Here is a 20939-nt window from a genome sequence, read left to right on the forward strand (position 1 = left end):
TAAAACTACACACTTCTGAATGGAGAGATCAGTTATCAGTGAATAATTTTCTCGACACTGAGTGACTGCAGAGGAGCAGTGCTGACCTGAATTTATAAAAACTCTCAAGAGATGTGAACTCAATGTGATCGGTGATGGCAGCGGTATAGTGCATGGCAGTGGTGTAGTGCATGGTGTGGGGTGGTGGCCGGTACAGAAATGTAAACCTGGTGTCCTGACTCCTTTCGAGGAAGGGCATAAAATAGGACATGATCCCTCTTACAGTTCTAATTAAACAAAATAGCTACACCACCATCCTTCACCCCTTTTAGGTACAAGGTATTTGTGAAAATGAGTCAGTGCCCAACCTGGGGTCCCCCAGTGGGGAAAGAAGTACAGGGTGGAGTACATGTTTTAAAAACATGTCATGTGTTATGTGTAATCATTATAACCAAAAGTATATACATATATTTTTTTCTTTCCTTTCAGTTTTAAAACAGTAAACAAAAAATCTAGAATGGTAATACTTGTATACCACATTACACTATTTTACGTTTAAGGTTCACTGGAAGCATATATTCAATAACTGACTTTTTCTGTAAAATAATCCATTTTATATATTTAAAGTAGATTGCAGCATCTAGGTACAAAAAGACATTAAGGAGGTGAAATATATAGTACCCTGTCACTTATTTTTAGCATCTGAGAAAGCTTTAGCCTAATATCATACACTAATTGTCAATGGCTTTATCAAGAAGACAATATGAACTTGAAAATAACTATCAAATACTTATGTGCTGAACTCCAGGAAATTACACACTCTCCTCTTACACCTATTCATCATTTTATGAATCATCATTCACAGTTTTAACAGACTCTGTTACTTACCACTTAGAACTAGATTGATAAAAGCAAATGTTAACAAGAAATGCTGGTAGATGCAGGGATTTCAACAATAGGACTGACATCCATGGCGATATGCACAGTCACCACACTATCATCTAGTCAATTAAAGACTTCAATATCAGTGGGTAAACATCCACTGGTCCCCGGGCTTACCAGTGGCCTCTCAGAATCTGTTCTGGAATTCCCCAGATTCTCCTACAACGTAGCTATGGGGAATGCCTGGTAGAGCAAGGGGCTTCCATAACCCTGTTCCAGCTCAGCAGCCAGCCTCTGTTGGGTTTGGTCAGTGTCTTTACTGTACTGATAGCTAAATACCATGGTCCAACGAGTCTATGATACACATCTACTACCAATATTTTATTATTTCTGAAATCAGGATCTTTATTAACATGGAAAAATGGTGGGTGTCACAGCTTAATAGGCAGATTTTTTAGGGACACATAAATAACAATGCAGTTTCTAATCAATGGTACCTTAGAATCACTGAAATAAGGTATTTTGAATATCATCTGTTATTAACAGTGGTAAAGACCAACGGGTGACAATTGAGAAGTTGTAAGTAGCACTAAAGAAAAGAAAAAAAGTTGGCATGCCATTCTGGCTCAGTTTTCTACAGGAAGGCAAACACCACAAAACTTTAATCATATTTTTTTTCCATTAACCATTTTGAAAGCAGAAATCAAGCACCAAATTGATAATTTTAATTACCTTCAAAGCCATCATTGTCAATGTCACCAAGATTTGCTATAGATTCTCCAAATCTTGCCCCGTATTTGTCACTTCCAATGAGGTTTGTTTCCATTGCATTCATTACTGCTCCCTAGATAGAAAGGGAGAGAAAAGGTGTCGTTATGACACTCTCCGACAACTTTACACATGATTTACTGTTGTAATTGGATATGGATTTTTTCTAATGCATCAAACAAGTTGGACAAACTGCAGACTGAGCTTTAGTACACACATCTCAGCTCAATTCAATAAATATTTATTGAGTCTGTCAACAAATAGTAGTATGATTAGAGCTCAGAGGACATAAAACATTGTCAAACTTGTGATCTCTAGCTTTGAAAATCCAATAAATCATTTTGATAATTCAATTTAGCAAATATTTATTGAGCTTCTACTAAAGACAACACACTGTGCAAAGAGTGAAAAGGTGAATGGGGGCAAGGCAGTGTGTATATAAATACTCCCTTTCTTCAAGAAGCCGAGTTACAGGGCGGGCTTAGCACAAGCATGCAAATGACTAAAGTAGAAACTGCTTTACAATATCAAGGAGAAAATAAAGAATATCTAATTATAAAAGAAGAGATTTCATGAAGGAAATGGCATGCCAGGTGGCTATTGAAGGATAAGTGTAATTTTGATAAACAGAGAAAACTAGCAGCAAAACAAATTCCAAAGAATTTGGCTCTAATGAATGGTATGTATAATGAATGAGGCAAAAATGTCAGATTGCAGTCTTATAATGTAGCATCTTGACTGTTGAGAAAATTTACTCTTAATTTAGGGAACAACAGGAAACACTGAAGGTTTCTGAGTTGAAGAGTGACATAATCGAAGCAGGCCTTTGGAACCAGCAGCAATGGAGCATAGATCAATCAGCTGATAACTAGGAAGGAGGAAGATGAGTTACTACAATAAGACATTCTATAATGTAATAATTAGCTGTCACGATAACAGTCACCAGTTCTCTCTGCAAACTTTAATCATGTTAGTCCTTTGTATAAAAAAAAAAAAAAAAAGGGCAAGGCCATGTCCTTTCAAAACTATTTGGAATTCCCTAGGCACACACATGTTCTTTCCTTGTCAAAGTGTTTTTACTTGTGAATTTTCCAATTGAAAAATTCTGGTGTTTGTCTTTGTCAAATTCTACTTCCTCTGTGAAACCTCCTTGACCCACAGGGAATCCCTTCTTCCACTTTGTATGTACTTATAATGTGCCACACACCATGCTGTAGTCAATTGCTTCCTCCCATTGGTGTCTTCACTAGATCCTGAAGTCCTGGGTCAACACTAGAATTTTTAGCTCTTTTTATAAGTCCTGGTTACATTTCAGATACTCACTAAATGTCACTTATTTTAAATGAAATACGATGACTGGGAATCATCTCTATAAATGTAATCACTGAGACCGAAGCAGTGAGTGATTGTATCAAAGGAGTCAGGGATAAAGCAGCTTGGCCACTTAGCAAATGTCTAAATTAAAGAGCAGAAGGATAAAGAGGCTCCAGGGAAAAGAGACAAGATGCAGACTTAAGAAAACGCAATGGCTCTGAAGTTCTGGAAGGAGAGTTTCAATAGGAAGTGGTGATCACTCTTCTTCAAGTATTCCCTAGTCACTGAGAGTGGTGACTAGAGTTCACTGGGAATCCCAGAGAGCTATTTTACTACAAGTAGGTAGAAGCCAGAGTCACTCAAGTACCATTCTTTCTCGAGTTCATTACAAAAAAAATTTCACCTACTTGTCCAGGACTCTTCCAAGCCCTGAGGAAACTGGTAAACAAAGCAGACAATTTCTCTCCAGGCGGCATCTATACTACAGTAGAATAACAGACAATATCAAATCGAATCAATGTAAATAAATGCCGCTTACTGGTTAGCGCCATTTCAGAGAGTTGAGAAATGAGAGGAAAAAAAGAGAAAAAAAAAGAGAGAGAAAAGCTGAAATCAATTATTAAATTAATCCCAGTGTTTAATAAGAGTAGCACCTTAGGGTAGGCATGAGGGAAGAACAAGAGGGTAGCCAACTGGGTAGTAGGATTTATCAGTTTTTTCTTAATGACATTAAGATTTCAATGGGGGGAAAATGATTCTATACTGCTTTACTTTAGGTATATATGTGGATGTTTAGTTGTAAAGAGGAAGGTAAGAGGAATTTGCAGCATGAAGATGTAGCAAGTACAAAGACCACTAGTTTTGGAAGTGGAAATGTGCAATCTATGGAAGAAAATTATCTGATGTCACTATTAATGAGCTCCTAATGATCACTGTGTAGATAATTTGCTTTTATTATTAAATGTAGGTTAAATACAAACTAGGAAATACCACAGCATAAATAACTTCCCTGCTCTATACTTTAAACTTTGAGAATCTTCCATTTATAAGACTAGATGTTTTCGTTCTTAAATTGTAACGTTTAGTCTGATGCTTAATATAAGAACTTGCTAAATGTTCTGAAACCATTTACTAATCATAGATACAAACACTTGAAACAGAGTTCACTTTGTTGAATCCCGACTGAAAAATGCTGTGCCATAGAAATGAACCAGTTTTCTCACAAGCCCACTCTTGTTTTCAAATCAAAGGAACAGGCCGAGAAGATCTCATTAAGACCCTATCAATTTTTTGTTTTAAGGTCAAGTAGCTAGACCGGCAAGGTAAGGTCAGCAGATGTCTTTAAGCTGAATTATCAAGTGGTCAGTTTCCATCGCAAATTATCACTCATAATTTAAAATCGAATCATAGTCAGTACTTACCTATTTATACAATTAATATATTCACTTTGGTATAAACGGTGCCAATTTTATACTCTTATAAAGAGCATAATTTATGAATTATGAAAATTAACATTTTAATAACACAACTTGTTTGCAATTGTTTTCAAATCAAGAAATTGAAAACTAATTCTTCATCTTCTAATCCTAGTAATGTTTTATAATTTAATTTACATAAGGACCTTAACTAGGACTATTAAGAGATACACATTTTGAAGGAGGTATAAAAATTATCATTTCAAATTAGATTAGTATCAACATAAAACTGAAAGAAATTTCAACTACCAGAGGGAACACATATAAGCTGTGAATAGAAAAACTCCCTAACAACCTATTTCATACTTCTGGAAAATTGAAATGGGACACGTTCCCATTCATCATCATATTCTATTTCTTTTTTAGAGCATCAGTACAGTATTAGAATTTTAACATTTGTCAGTAAAATAAACCTAAAAATAATCTCAGATCTCTGGAATAAGACCAATTTTAGTTTTGATTATAGTTCCATAAATGGCTTCCAGTTAGGGCACTTGGACATACCGAGCCAGAGTTGATGTACACAAACACTCTTCCTTCCTCTCTGATGGTGCTCTGCATGGGCGCTCCCACCAGCAGATCTGAGAAGCCATCTGCGTTCAGGTCCACAGCACAGACAGAAGCTCCAAAGTATGAGCCAAGCTGTCTCAAAACAAATCAGATCCACTCATTGGGAAAAAAGCAGGGCTGCTCCCAAAAGCCCTCAGAGACACAAAAGGTAGAGGCATATTACCTTTTTACCTTTCATTTCATGTAAGATACTTAGTTCTTTTGCTTCAATGCTGAATATATATGCCTGTAATTGGGGAAAGAATTAGAGAAGTTTTTGTGAATACCATATTTTTTTAAAAAAACTCACTCATTTCTGTTTGATCAAAACATGAACTTTTACAACTTGTAGTTAATTGCTCAAATATAAAAAAGAAATCCTTTTAAGAGTGACACAAAAGGGTTAGGGATCCACTGTTACATTAATATGCCTTACTTGCAAAAGTATTTTCTCAGGAATTATCTTATTGATCCTATAGAGGGGGTACAGGAAACGTCTGCCTAAGTTTTCAAAAGTAAGCCTCAAAAAAGTTGAGTGACCAATGTTCACATAGCAACCCAGCAAAAACGAAAACCAGAAATATTTCTGTCTAAGTCTTACCACAAAACATGTAGCTGCCTCAATTTCTTTTCAGCTGTGAAACTGTTCACCATATACTCCCTGGACATTTTTAGGCAGTTCTATCTTAGAATTTTCTCATAGGAAACAAAGTCTCATTTGGCTTTTGTAATTTTTCAGAAAGCTTTTTGCTAAATTTATTCTAAAACGGTAACATCTTTGACCTATTCCACTAAATGTAATAAGCAGATTATCATTTCTAATCTTCCTTTCCTTACAGCGTTTGCAGTTTCTCCTTCAATATCCTATTCATGCAATGTATTTGAATGTTTGTGAAGAAATAAATATAAAAATGTAATTCTTACTTTACCAATCTGCTCATGTTGAGGAGCTCCTCCGACTACTTCAGTAGTATGCTGACTCCGAAAATGACCAGCTCCAACTGAATATCCTTTAAGAAAAGGGAGAAAGAATGAGATTCCTGAGTAAAGCACATCATATGGTAATATGGGTAAAACATCAAAAATCTACTCATAAAATTAAATTATGCTGAATTCAAAATGACTACATTAAGCAGTTTTAATATTTAGCATAGTGGTAACTCAAAATTGGTTATTTATTATGTTTTACGCAATTTTGACATGGGTCACAAAACTGTAGTCATATGGCTTGTATTTCCAAGTGTTAGAAACTGAAAATCTTTACATCCGGTTAGTCTCTGTGCAGTATAATCAGTTTCTAGGATTACAACAGACATATTTTAGAATATATTAAATGTAATGTCTCAACTGGAAAATGAATATTTTAAACTTTAAATAAAAATCCTGCTAAAGTCCAATTTTTTGTCACCAAATCTTTCTTTTGTGATAACTTTTTGATGACAAAAGGCAAAATATTTTTATTTTATGTGATAAAAAGCATATCAAGTTATATATGTTAAACTGTTTCAGAGTATCCTTTCATCATAAATAAGAAAACTTGAATTGTAGCAAATTCTACTTGAAATTTCTGTTTGTATGGCAGTAGTGCTTGTTTTATATTTCTTAAGTATGAGATGCTCACATTTGACACATAAACAGTTTAAACAAACCTGGATTTTCTGAAAACCTATAGGAAAAGCACTTATTTTCTTGTAATGGACATTAATGTCAGAAAACTTTGCATTTCTGTTGAAATACAGATGATAAAATATCCTACTATTGACCTATGAGATGATAGTGAGGAGGAGGAAGATGACAAAAATAGTTAAACTCTGGAAAATATTTTAAGAACTTATGAGGTGAAGGTCAATGAGCCGTTTTTGGACCCATATGCTTCATGGAGCCCCTTATCCGGAATGCGGTGGACAGTACAACTGGCCTTCAGTTGGTCCTTTAAGAAGCTATACTTACTTATACAGATGTTTAAATGAGTTAATTCATGTAAAGTTCTCACAAAAAGTTCCTGGGATATGGGAAGCACTCAACAGAAGCTACCTGTATAATCAGTTGACTACATAAAGATATAAACTTTCTAATGTTTCCTAACTGCAAAGAGTAAACTATGAGTTCTACTAAGAATTATATATTGATGACTTTAGTCACATGTGTAAATGTAAAATATTTAGCTAACTAAAGTTTCATAAATCCTATCCTTAAGAGACCGTTTCTGAACTGCCTAATTACTGTAATTACGGGCCACTTAGATCTTTGGAAAATAGAATTTTCCTTATTTATAATTATAGTACTAGTATTTGTAAGACAGAAATAATTTGAGTTTGTCAAATTTTATAGTACCTAAATAACTTCCAAATTTTACTTGATTTTGTCCATCTAAAAAAGCCTTGTATATATTTGTAGTCATATTGTAGACAAAAAGAGAGCCAGTCCAATAAGATGATCCTGGGGCTCCCATCACAATTAAATCCTGTAAAAAAAAAAAAAAAAAACCTTATTAAAGTTAAATCTTACCACCCTAAACCTCCTCCAGATACATAATAGATAGTGAAGAGAACATATTTTCATAATAATAGATTTCTGAAGTAGGAACATTTGTGAAGTGAAAATGCATCAGAAAAAAAGAAAAAGGAAAAGCCAGATAAGCTGGCTAATGGATTTCTATTGAAAAGCAGAATCTCAGAGAAGAAACTCTGAAACTGTCATTTAACACATTTATCAGTGGATTTCAAAAGTTGAAGGGAGAAGCACCAAACACTAGAGGTAAGCTTCTGGGAGAAAGGCAATGTGGCTCCTATTAAAGAAAATCATATGTGGGTAATTCATTAGTGCTCATTATGAAGATAATCACGTGTTGCCAAAAGTGGCCTAAATTTATTTCAATTTGCAAAGAACTACTGACTAATTTTCCTAATAATATTAGCTTAGGGAAAAAAAAATCCAATGGAATGTGGACTTTTTTGTGATATACAGGAATTTAGGAGAAGGAACAGAAGATTGGAAGGAGCATGCCCTTGTCTGGTACAGTATGAAAAGTTTCAGCAATTAAATCTATTTAGCATATTTCTACATTTCCTAAATAACCCTAAACTTCAAAAAAAAGGTCAACTTAAACTGAAGAAAGCATTTTAAGCATTTTAATATGACCGTTAACATTTGCAGACATTGTTAACCCCAGACTTAATATGGCCTAATCTTCATGGAGTCAGAAAACATCCCTGAATTCATAGAGGGTTTTTAAGAAAAACTGAGATTTGGGGTTGAGTACAACTGCGCCCTTTCATAGATATCCTAGAGTGTTAGAAGGAGAGTAAGAAATCTTGGGAATATTGTCTATCTGATTTAAGGGGATATTAAGTTCTTAAATTTACCAATTTCCATGATTTTAATAAAAAATATAGACTGATATGCTTCCATAACTCCTCAACTAGAAATTAAAACATACTCGGGTTGATATTTTTAATACCTAAGTTAACAAGGCAATTAACTGTACCTATTTTTGATTTTCATTAAATTGTCGATGAAAGAAATATTTTTCAGTATAGATTTAGTTTGCCTTATGTAGTATAGCCATCTAAATGTTGATATTTTATTGAATAATAAAATACTAAGTGGCAAAAATTAAGTTGTAATACTCAAATTTAAGAGACATGATGCAGATGTTGCACAATTTTTACTTTAAAACATAAAATCAGTCTTCTAAAACATCAGAAGATTCTATATGTAAACATTTATAGCAGCTATTTTTTAAACTATTACCTTTGTATAAAAACTAGATATTCCAGCTTGACATGATGCAAAATGTTCTCCAAATTTTTTCACATGATCTAAAATGAAATATTAAAACAACTCAGAAGTTTAGCTTAAAGACAATCTCCACAATTTTTTTAAATAAATCCTTACAACAACTTCAAGGTTTAGAGTTTGTACATTTTAAAAAAAGAAAAACTTTAACCTTGATATAATTTAATAAATCCTTTCATATTAATATTCAATATATCCCTATGAAATGGCAATAAAAATATCTCCCTCTGCCTCTTCTTCATAGGAAGCAAGCACAGCATATACTCAAAAAAATTTTGTCAAATGAGTAAGACAGATGTAGGATTTGTGATTTTGTGTCCATGTTTTCTTTCTACTATATATAGTTAAGGTGTACAATGTTTGATATACATATACATAGTGAAATGGTTACTACACTTAAATTAACATACATGCGTCCTCACAGTCATCTTTTTTGTGCATTTAGAGTGATATCTACTCTCTTGGCAAATTTCTAGTGCACAATACAGTAATTAACTCTAGTCCTCATGCTGTACATTAGATCTCTAGACTTATTCATCCTACACGAATGCAGCCTTGTTCACTTTCACCAACATCTCCCCATACCTAACCCTCTCTCTACCCCCAGTCTACTCTATGTATTTGACTTTTTTAGATTCCACATATAAGTGAGATCATACAGCATTTGTCCTTCTATGCCTAGTTTATTTCAATTCAAATAATGTCCTTCAGGGTCATCCATGTTGTCATAAAAGACAGGATTTTAAAGGCTGAATAATACTCCATTGTATATGTTTATGTATGTATGTGTGTATGTATACACCTCACACAATTCCTTATCCATTTATCTGTCAATGGACACAAGGTTGTTTCCATAACTTGGCTGTTGTGAATGCTGCTGCAATGAACATAAAAGCACAGATCACTTTATGTGGTACCGATTTCATTTCCTTCGGATATATAAACCCAGAAGAGGGATTGCTGGATCACATGGTAGTTTTATTTTTAAGTTTTTGAGTAACTTCTCTATTGTTTTCTATAATGGCTGTACTAATTTCCATTCCCAACTGTCTACAAGGGTTCCCTTTCCTTCACATCCTCGCCAACACTTGTTATCGCTTGCCTTTTTGATAATGACAATTCTATTAGGTGTTAAGTAATATTTCATTGCGGTTTGCAATTTGAACTTCTTTGATAATTGATGTTAAGCAGCTTTTCATCTACCTATTGGCTATTTTGATGCCATCTTTGGAAAGAAAGCCATTTGGACCATCCCTTGACTATTTTTCAATCAGGTTTTTTTTTTTGTTGTTATTGAGTTGGTGAGTTCCTTAACCCTTTATCAGACATATGCAAATACCATCTCCCATTCTGGAGACTGTCTCTTCACTCGGTTGATCATTTCCTTTGCTATGCAAGAGCTTTCTAATGTAGTCCTATTTGTTTATTTTTGCTTTTGTTGTTTGAGCTTTTGGTGTAATTTCCAAAAACTCATTGCCTAGACTAATGGCAAGTAGCTTTTCCCTTATGTTTTTCACTAGGCGTTTTATGGTTTCAGGTCTTATGTTTAAGTCTTTAATCCCGTTCACTTCGGTATATTTGCTAAGATAAGGGTTAAATTTCATTCTTTCGCATGCAGCTAGCCAATTCTCCCAATGGCATTTTTAAAAAAACTTTCAGGTTCAAGGTTCATGTGCAAGTGTGTTGCATAGATAAATTACATGTTGCGGGGGTTTGGTGTACAGATTATTTCCCCATTCACATAATAAGCACAGTACCCGATAGGTAGTTTTTTGATCCTCTCCCCGCTCCCACCCTCCACCATCAGGTAGGCCCCATGGCCTGTTGTTCCCTTCTTTGTATCCATATGTACTCAATGTTTAGATTTCACTTATAAGTGAGAACATGTGGTATTTGGTTTTCTGTGTTAGTTTGCTTAGGTTATTGGCCTCCAGCTCCATCTAAGTTGCAGAAAGGAAACAATCTAGTCCTTTTTTATGGCTGTGCAGTATTCCATGGGTGTATACATCACATTTTTTTTTTCAGAGGAGAGAGAGAATAAACAGAAACATGAAGCAGGCTGCTGACACCTCAGGCCTTGGAGCCAGACTGTGCATGTTCAAATCCCAGCTATGTCATGTGTTAGCTATGCAACCTTAAACCAATAATTTCATCTCTTTGTACCTCAGTTTCCTCATTTGCAAAACAAGTACCACAAGCAAGGGTCTTAGAACAGTGCTTGGCAGACAGTGAGTAGTCAATAAATGTCAGCTAAAGGAAGAGGACAAATGGCTTTTACCTTTGAACACACATTTTCTTTATCCAATCTGCCACTGTTGGGCATTTAGGTTGGTTGCCAACACCATTTACTGAAGAGAGTATCCTTTCTTAGATTTTGCCCAACTGAAAATATAGGCTGAATCAAGATCTGCATGAACATGAAGGTCGCTTATTACAAAGCCTCATGAACGAATGCTTTTGGAACTCACTAAGGGGGCAAAGCTTTGCTTCTTTCAAAAAAACTGACATGAGAAAACTTTGAAAATAAGAATTGGAACCACAGCTTCCTTTTGGCTTTGCTAAGCAGAGAACTTAAATAAATTGCTAATCATTTATAATTACAATTTCCAGTCAGAAAATTTCTGATCTTTCCAGTCAGGAATTTTCATTCCTTTTAAAAATATATATATCTTACCTGGTCCTGTATTTTACAATTGTAGATGTGTTAGGTTTATTGAGATTTTCATTGTATGTGGCTAGGTAGATCTGAGAAAAACTAAAAACTCTACTCTGAAAATATTTTAAAGATAAACCATAAACTATTAGGAAAAATAAGATAAAAACATACAGAAAACTAGACTGAGTTTTACTGCAACTGAGAATTCAATAATCACTTTTTTATCTTTTAGGTATCCAAAGGCAAAATAGCAATATATGTAATATAAGTTGCTCTGTGACCTCACATTCCAGGGAAGAAATATCCAAATATTACCAAGAATTGAACTCCAATTCTTGGCTAAAGTTTTGTCAACTAATGAAACTTTTCATTGGATGCTGGAGAATTTGAGGGTGAGGATGGTTAGAAATTAGAAATTGGCATTCATATGTTTCTTAGCTTTCTAAAGGCACATTGTTGGATTTTAGTTTTGCTGCAGATATCACTTGACATGCTCCGTTGACATTCACCCCAACTCTGCTCACTTCTGTTATTTATGTCCTAGCTCCATACTTGCTGATGCTACCTATAGCATAGAGTTACCATGAGAAAAATGTTTCAAACTCAAGACACCAATCTCTTGCTGCTCGAAGGAATACATGTGAATTAGAAAAAAGATAGTGAGTAGGAAGGAAGGATTTGCTTACACTGATTACTTTATTCTTTCCGATTATGCCTGGAAGCTAAAGGTAAAACAGGAAACCTAATGTCTTTATCTTTTTAATCAGACTTCCAATATAATTTCACAATTCTAAGTATCCTATATTTGCTGGGCACTAGACTCATGCCAAATTGAAAGTAAATTTAATGCAAAAGTGAGCAATTCCCAGTTAAATTTCAGTTACTCAAATTGTAAAATTTTTATAGCACAAAGTACATTTATGAAAATGAATGCTATTGCAATTGAGTAAGGAAGGAAAAGGAAGAAATTGGGTAGTTAAAAAGAACATAATTACTTAGAATATCTCCCTCTCCTCTGAATATCTAAACTTGAACATAAAAGCACTAAAAAGCATTCGCTTACTTATCTTGAGCTACTTAATATCAAACTCATGCCTTACCTTGATAACACGGAGCTATTCTTTTACTCAGTTCTCCTCGTAAATCGGGGGGTATTCCATAGCAACCACCAGTGGGGAGCTTATTTTCATTCTTTATGTAAAATATATTTTTCCATCTATGCCCACAAGTCTGAATAAAATAAAAGTAGACCAAATGACGTGAAAGCTGCACCCAGGATAGCTGGTTTCACCATGGATTGGTAGATCAGTTCCAATACCTACCACGATGGATCCATTTTCTCCTGGCTGTCTCGAAAGTGTGACCCCCAACCACTGATTGTCTCTCTCTTCCAAACAAGTCTTTCCACAGGGTTCTCCATTAGGGCTACCTACAGCATTTGAACATAATTTTTTCATCAGTTGTCTTGAAAACATTCTACAAAAGCAGAGAAAATAAACTGTGCACTCATCCCCAGTACTTTTCCATTAACCAGTTCTCTAACATCTTATACTCAGTGCACAATGTGAGGATAATGAATTAGTCTATGCCAACATTCTTCCTTTCTAATACAAGGTGGCTTTTGTTTGTAGAAATGACCTCTAACTGATAGCACCATGAAGAGACAGACTCGATCATACAGGAGACAGCTACCAGGACTAGGAGTGGGGAAAACCAGTTAAAGCTAATACCAGGTTGTGCAAGTACAGCTGCTGTGTCTAATGTTTCGAAAATAATTAACCATTTATCTAACAATATAAGCAATATTATCAGGGCACTTTTAAAAATGTTTCTTCTACTGAGATATCAAGAATAGAAAGACTATAATACATCCTCAGCAATTATGGTACAATTTATTGGAGCTAGAAGGTGATGATTAAGCATGTGGACAGTGAAACATGGAATTAGCATACCAATGATTCCTTGCCCTATGTTTCCATTTATTGGAATATGATTAAATTATTTAGAAAACAAGATTATTTCAGTAGTTAATAAAGAAAATTTCAACAGGCACTTTGGCAAATCAGGAATAGCCAAAGTCAAACATAAAATACTCATGCACTATATAGTACTTCCATACTGTATAAGAAGAAGTGGTCTTCATAGAAATCATTTTTGTTAGCAAAAATTCTTTGTGTTATAGCTGGGTTCCTATTAAAATCCTATGTTAAATAATTTTAAATAAGTTGCTTTGGGGGAGAGTAAGATGCAGTATTTTTGCTGTCTTTATTTTCACCCTCTTCAGTTGGCATGTGACAAATCTATTGCATCTGTTCTTAATTCCAATGGCAGATAAATACATTGATTGGATAGGGCTGTGGAACTTGGGTTTAATATTGAAAGCTGGTCACTAGATTCCAAGTTTTCATGAATTTATGGTGACCGTTCTCTGTATCATTGGCTCTTTTCTCCTCCTATAACGTTGACCCCTAAATGCAACTTCCTGGGCAGACTCAGAACACCTACAGAGATAAGGCTAATATTTGTACCAATGGGGGTCTTGCTATGTTACCCAGGCTAGTCTTGAACTCTTGCTTCAAGTGATCCTCTTGCTTTGACCTCCCAAAGTGCTGGGATTACCAGCATAAGCCACCATGCCTGGTAAGGCTAGCTTTTGAGAAGCGAAATTATTTGCACTAAGTCTCCTGGGTAGGAGAGATTGTGTTTAAGGAGTGTGGAAGATGTTTGTTTATACTTTTGTTTGTTTTCCAAAATGTTATTCAGAAAAAACAAAACCTTTAGTCACAAATGAAGTGAAGAAAATGTTCAAGCCCCTCCTCTGGAGATTCTCCTTCAGCAGGTCCAGGTGAGGCCCTGATTATCCTAGGTCGATGGTCCCCAATCTTTTCAACTCCAAGGACTGGTTTCATGGAAGATAATTTTTCCATGGGCAGTAGTGAGGGTTGGAATGAAATCGTTCCACCTCAGATCATCTGGCATTAGATTCTCCTAAGGAAAACATAACCTAGACCCCCTCACAAGTGCAGTTCACAATAGGGTTAGCGCTCCTATGAGAATCTAATGCCACCTCTGATCTGACAGGAGGCAAAACTCAGGCAATAATGCTCACGTCCTGCTATGCAGCCCAGTTCCTACCAGGCCATGGGTCGGTACCCATCCACAGCCTAGGGATTGGGGACTCCCATGCCCTAATTGGTTCATACGGTCAGGAACACTGCCACAATGATATGCAGAGAATGTTTTTCGGGGTAGCCTACACGTAGAATAGTGACAACTCCCACTAACTGGTAATGGCTTCCTAGAGAACTAGACTGAAAGGAGGAAGACTAAAAGGTCTGGACAAAGAATGCAGGGATTGATTAGCAATGGTTGATATTAGAATTGTAAAGGAGTCTTACTGTAGCCCAAACCTTGATAAACAATTGTCCAGGTGGACATTATGTAACCTCCATCCTCTCCTGTCATCTTGTATTCAGTACACAATGTGAGCATAAATGTGAATTACTCTGTGCCGACATATTTATTCTCTAATACAAGGTGACTTTTGTTTGTAGAAATGACCTCTAACTGGTAGCACCACAGGAGATAGACTCACTCATATATGAGATAGCTACCAGGACTAGGAGTGGGGAAAACCCGGCAAAGCTAATGCCAGGTTGTGCAAGTACACCTGCTGTGACTGATGTTTGGAAAATCATTACCATTTATCTAACAGAGCACTTTAAAACATGTTTCTTCTACTGAAATATTAAGAATAGAAAGACTATAATACATCCTCAGCAATTAAGGTAACACTGTGTTAAACTGAGAAAGGAAGGGATGAATAGAGAAATGACAGGGAGAGAAGAGGAGAAAAGAGGGAAGATGGTCGGAGCAAACAAAACTGTGTGGGAGATAGGTAAGGCCTAAAACAGGGAGCTGTTATTGCGGCTACCTGATGCCAAACCAGTGAAATTAAAGTAAAACAGAATGACAAACAGTGCGTTTTATTTTCATTGTAATGCATTTTTCAATTTTCACTTAAAATCAGTTTACTGTCAAAAATAGATAATAAATGGTAGATTCTGTCTACATGAAGTTGAAGTTCCTGTTATTTGCTGCAACAGCCATGTTAATAAATACCTTCTGAAAATGCTAAAATTTTTATAAAGTTATAGTCAACACTCAGTTAACTAAGACAATTGATCAAGAGGGAAATTAAGGACAGGAGAGATGGAGGTCACAAATAACATGGTATGCTTAATAAAGTCTTTCATTAAGATTACATCCAATATTTAGAAACAAATCTATTATTCTAGACAGAGCCACCGAGAAGATTAAAAACAGATTATAGTTTAGAACCACAAAATACCACGTAAATAGCCTGATGAAAATGGCAAAAAGTTATGTGCAAAAATAGCATATTGTTACTGGTTTCTTATCTGAACTGTTTTGTGAATTTTTGAATGAAGACTAGACAAACTTTTGCATTGCAAACTGTTATCTGTTTAATATTCTGCATTGCCTCCTCGCTTTAGTTTAAGCTCCATCAGGTGACATCACAATGTCATCACTGCCCAGTCTCACCCTGAGATTTACACACATCACAAACTACTCACTTTCCCACTTACTAACATTACTTCCTTGAAACATCTTTCTCTCCACGGGAGTGCCTCTCAGCTCTCTGGGAAAAGAACCACTAAATCATTAGGCTATTTTAGGATGTGTCGCATGTAGTCTCACCAAAGTCCTGGGGCTTTATTCCTAGTGTGGTTCATGTCCTTCCCCTCTTACTCTAGGTTAAAAATAATGACTCTTAGAAACAGGAGAACAAATAGCCCTCCAGAAGCCACAAGAAAGAGATGTTTACCTAAAAATAAATGTGGGAAGAGCTTTCCCAGGAAGCCATTGATGTGGTTCATCCACCCATGAGCAGAAGTGATTTCAAATAGAAAATCATATGACTGGTGTGTAAGTGGGAAATCGGTGGGGTGGGGGGTCAAAATGCCACTAGATGTAATCTCACATCTGTTACATGTGGTTCCAAACAATATTGCCTTCTAACATATAGATTAAATTTCTGATTCATTAATTTTCAAATATCTCCTATATTGTTGTTAGATAATCCACTCTTTGATACTGACAGATGCCTCTCAACATCAGCAATCAAGGGTTCTTAGACACACAGGATGCGATCACTCAGAGGAAATTATGGTGAAATTGATTAATATCCTGTAGGAAGAAGCATTTTCATTTTTGTTAAGGTTAACGACATTTATTTACAATGTTTCTGCCCTACTTTCAAGGCTGAGTAAATAGTGACCGCATTCATCTTGCCCAGAACTGTGTCTTTGTCATAATCCCACCCCCAGCACACAGTCCAGAAATGGGTGCTGAAAATGGAAATGTCAGAAAAACAATTCAAAGCTTCTATTATGGTTTGACTACACATCTTTTTAACATCTTAATTTAAACGTGTGTAAAAAGGATGAGTGCACCACCAGAAGGAAAATTCATGAAAATAATCACGAAACAATCATTCTTCCACAGCAGAAAAACCAATCTTAGTAAGTGAGCAAATACATATACTACATTTAGATACATTTCTCCTTTGCACTTCTTAACACTGCTTTTACCAAAGAGGCAGCCCCCAACAGCAGTGATAATACTGAGGTAACTTTCAAGTACTGGCTACAGGCTAGAATCTGTTCAGAGAACATCCTGTAAGTCCCCATTAGTGTTCTGGGTCTTTTAATTTCTAGAACTTTTTCCCGTTTCTATTTTTTATAGAGACAAGATCTCACTCTGTCATCCAAGCTAGAGTACAATGGTGTGATCATAGCTGACTACAGCCTCAAACTCCTGGGCTTTTGCAGTCCTCCCACTTCAGCCTCTTGCGTAGCTGGGAACATAGGTGCCCGCCATCATGCCCAGCTTCTCCTTTCTTTTTGTTGTGCCAGTGGAATGTTGGCAGAAGAGGTAAGACGTTCACATGATCAGCTCCTGATCATGGCTTTCTCCAAAGCTTTTCTCCCTTAACCTGTGTGATCCTGAGTCCATTCCTTCCCATTTAGTACGCAGCCTTGAATGGACATTAGAATCAACTGAAGGGAGTTTGAAACCAGTACCTCTACCTGGGCCCCACTCTTAGAGGCTCAGACTTGATGTGTCTGGGTTAAGAACCAGTTATGAGAATTTTTTTTCAAAGCTCCCCAGGTAGTTGTAGCATATGGTTGGGCTTGTGAAAAACTGCTCTACAATGTAGCTCAGGGGTGTCCAATAGTTTGGCTTCCCTGGGCCACACCTAAAGTATATGAACACTAATGATAACTAATGAGCTAAAAAAAAAAAAAAATCACAAGAAAATCTCACAATGTTTTTTTTTTTTTTACTTTATAAACTTTTTAATTTTTTTTTTTTTTTTTAATTTTTTATTGGATTATAGGTTTTGGGGTACATGAGCAGAGCATGCAAGACAGTTGCGTAGGAATCTCACAATGTTTTAAGAAAGCTTGTGAATTTGTGTTGGGCCACATTCAAAGTCATCCTGGGCCACATGGACAAGCTTGATGTATTAATAGATCGATATGCCTTTTCTAGTATATATATATATATTTTAAAACCCTAATGTTTTAAAAATAAAAGTAATATCTTTTTGTTCCCCCTTGGTTTTAGTTACTTATTGAAATAGCAAATTTTAAGCAAATTTTCTTTGGGTAGAAATGTAATAGTTCTAATTTGGTCAAAAATGATGATTATTAGGACTGCCATGAGAGCTAATTCTCATGAATTTCTCTGACAGAACACCATAAATAACCTCAGATTATCTTTATATTTTATCCAAATGTCATGCTGAAGTGATTTATAATCTGGTTTTCAATTCAGTTCATACATTACTCATCTAAACTCTCAGTAAATCAAATCAGCTCCATAATTGAAAAAGTACTTTACATGGTTTAACATCAAAGAGGTCAGCAGAAATTAACATGCGATAATTTTCCCTTTTAAATAACTAGAATGACTAATTATTTGCACAGTTGAATGCATTTTTCCACTAGATATTTAAAAAACAAAGTTGCATTAAAACCATCATTCCCTGTTAAGCCTATCTTTCTCTTTCCTCTCTGTCCTATAAATTTTTTTTTAATTTGGAAAAGAAAATATAAAAATGCAAGCTTATTACTTCAGTTTCTTTCTTCTTACTGATGTGTATCAGTATACAAATGTGAATATAAATGTGAACAGGAATTTTGATAAAAGAAAATAAAGTTAGTACAAAGCCAGTTAAGTACATTCTTCACCCTCCCCCCTTTCATTGTTATTCTAGCACCAGTTTTAGTGTCATTGCTCCAAGTGTAACAGGGACTATGGGAGATTAGACATTTAACCTTGTATGTCACCTCCATGGGGGCAGATTGACTTTTGTTGACAGCAGCTTTCCCATAGCTCAAGATAGTGCCTTACATGCAGTAGGCAGGAACTCAATAAGGGAGGGAATTTGAAATACATTATATCATCACACACACACAAAATGCTTTGCTAGAATGTACTACTGTACAATTATCTCCAAACTTTGAGGGATTTAAGCTTTGGAGAGGTCTTTTCTCTTTACCATGATTCTTTCCTACTTCTCTTCCAAACTATTATTTTCTTCCATTTTAAGACAGTAACAGATGGTCTGAAAGGGAACAGTCTCTGAGTCTGAAGATCTTTACAAAGCATGATTTGTGAATAGGATGACTTAAGACAGAATCAGCTGGAGTCCACAGAAGATGCCTATCTCAGAGGGTTTCTTCAAGGACTGTGGAGTAAATGAGATGTGTGCGATGTGCTTGGATAAGAGCCTCTCAGAGAAAACATGCAAATGTTAGTTGCTATTGACATCGTCATCATTATTATTTTAAGGATTAATTTAAACATATTAAGCTGCACATGCATCACAGCCTACAACCTGGTTCATAAAATATATGTGGCATATTCCTATTGGGGAACTGTAATCACACACATTAACTCATTTTATACCCACAGCAGTAGCCAAGGATGACTGTATTATTGATTCTATCCTACAAAAGAGAAAATTAAGTCTTAAAGGAATCAAATAACTTGCCCAAATCCGTAAGTGGAAAGATTAGAATGAAGAATAACATCAGGCTGGGCATAGTGGCTCACGCCTGTAATCCCAGCACTTTGGGAGGCCAAGGCGGGCGGATTATGAGGTCAAGAGATCGAGACCATCCTGGCCAACACGGGGAAACCCCGTCTCTACTAAAAATACAAAAAAAAGCCGGGCATGGTGGCACGCGCCTGTGGTCCCAGCTACTTGGGAGATTGAGGCAGAAGAATTGCTTGAACCCAGGAGTCAGAGGTTTCAGTGAGCCTTGGATAAGATTGCACCACTGCCCTCTAGCCTGGTGATAGAGCAAGACACCGTCTCAAAACAACAACAACAACAAACAAAAAACTTTGATCTCTAAGTTATTTCACTCTATAGCATAGAGTAGCTGGGAAAATAATAGAACTCTACAAATATTTCAGACATATGAATTAACTTAAATATATTCTGAACCTTTTAGCTGAAAATGTATAAAATATAGAAAATTGGCCGGTCGCGGTGGCTCAAGCCTGTAATCGCAGCACTTTGGGAGGCCGAGGCGGGTGGATCGCGAGGTCAAGAATCGAGACCATCTTGGTCAACATGGTGAAACCCCGTCTCTACTAAAAATACAAAAAAATTAGCTGGGCACAGTAGTGCGTGCCTGTAATCCCAATTACTCAGGAGGCTGAGGCAGGAGAATTGGCTGAACCCAGGAGGCGGAGGTTGCGGTGAGCCGAGATCGCGCCATTGCACTCCAGCCTGGGTAACAAGAGCGAAACTCCGTCTCAAATTTATATATATATATATATATATATATATATATAAAATGTGCCCACGGACTGTACAATCAACTTTCTCTTGTGCAAGACAAAGGTCACTTACTTGGTCCCTATCTGGCCCTGCTCTTTTCCTCCATTTAGAATAGTTCTCAGTATTTTGGTATTTCCACTAAAGAAAGTACCACCAGAGTAAAGGTCAGACTCAAAGTTCTTCTTTCTATCTAACTTTTGACAGTGCAAGTGAAATACTTTGTGAATGGGAAAGCTTGGGACTTTCAAATGCAATTAAATGTCTGCTTTATCTATCTGCATCATTGTACCGTGACTTCCCCACCAATTTAGATATTTGACTGGGACTCTCATCTGGCTTTCTGGCTGCTAAGACAACATACTTAACTGATATTTCTTATGATGTGATATGAAGTTTTGGAAAAGCAGTAAAAGCCCTTACCCTCTACCGTCTTTTTTTTTTTTTTTTTTTTTTTAAAGCCGAAGCTCTATTCCACTGTAAGAAAAATTCTATACATTTTAAACAGTTCCACTCTAAAGTTTTTCTTAAATAAAATAACTCTGAAAGATGAATGACTCTTGTTCCAATTCTATATTTTATAGTCATTCATTCAAGATATTTTAATAAGAGAAATAATTATTGAAAATAATTATAT

General features: G+C 35.8%; 1 protein-coding gene across 1 annotated transcript in view; it reads right to left on the reverse strand.

Annotated features, from left to right (window-relative positions):
- The window catches only part of ITGA4 (integrin subunit alpha 4), a 90163-nt gene that overhangs the window by 59552 nt on the left and 9672 nt on the right, over positions 1-20939 (reverse strand). The window contains exons 3-10 of the mRNA XM_035304353.3: positions 12744-12850; positions 12522-12651; positions 8721-8788; positions 7302-7431; positions 5892-5977; positions 5152-5214; positions 4923-5060; positions 1594-1705 (exon numbers count right to left, since the gene is read on the reverse strand). Coding sequence (XP_035160244.1) covers positions 1594-1705; positions 4923-5060; positions 5152-5214; positions 5892-5977; positions 7302-7431; positions 8721-8788; positions 12522-12651; positions 12744-12850 — 834 coding nt within the window. The remainder of the gene's footprint in view (positions 1-1593; positions 1706-4922; positions 5061-5151; positions 5215-5891; positions 5978-7301; positions 7432-8720; positions 8789-12521; positions 12652-12743; positions 12851-20939) is intronic.

The sequence above is a fragment of the Callithrix jacchus genome, chromosome 6 (genome assembly GCF_049354715.1).
Source record: "Callithrix jacchus isolate 240 chromosome 6, calJac240_pri, whole genome shotgun sequence".
Classification (NCBI taxonomy): Eukaryota; Metazoa; Chordata; class Mammalia; order Primates; family Cebidae; genus Callithrix; species Callithrix jacchus.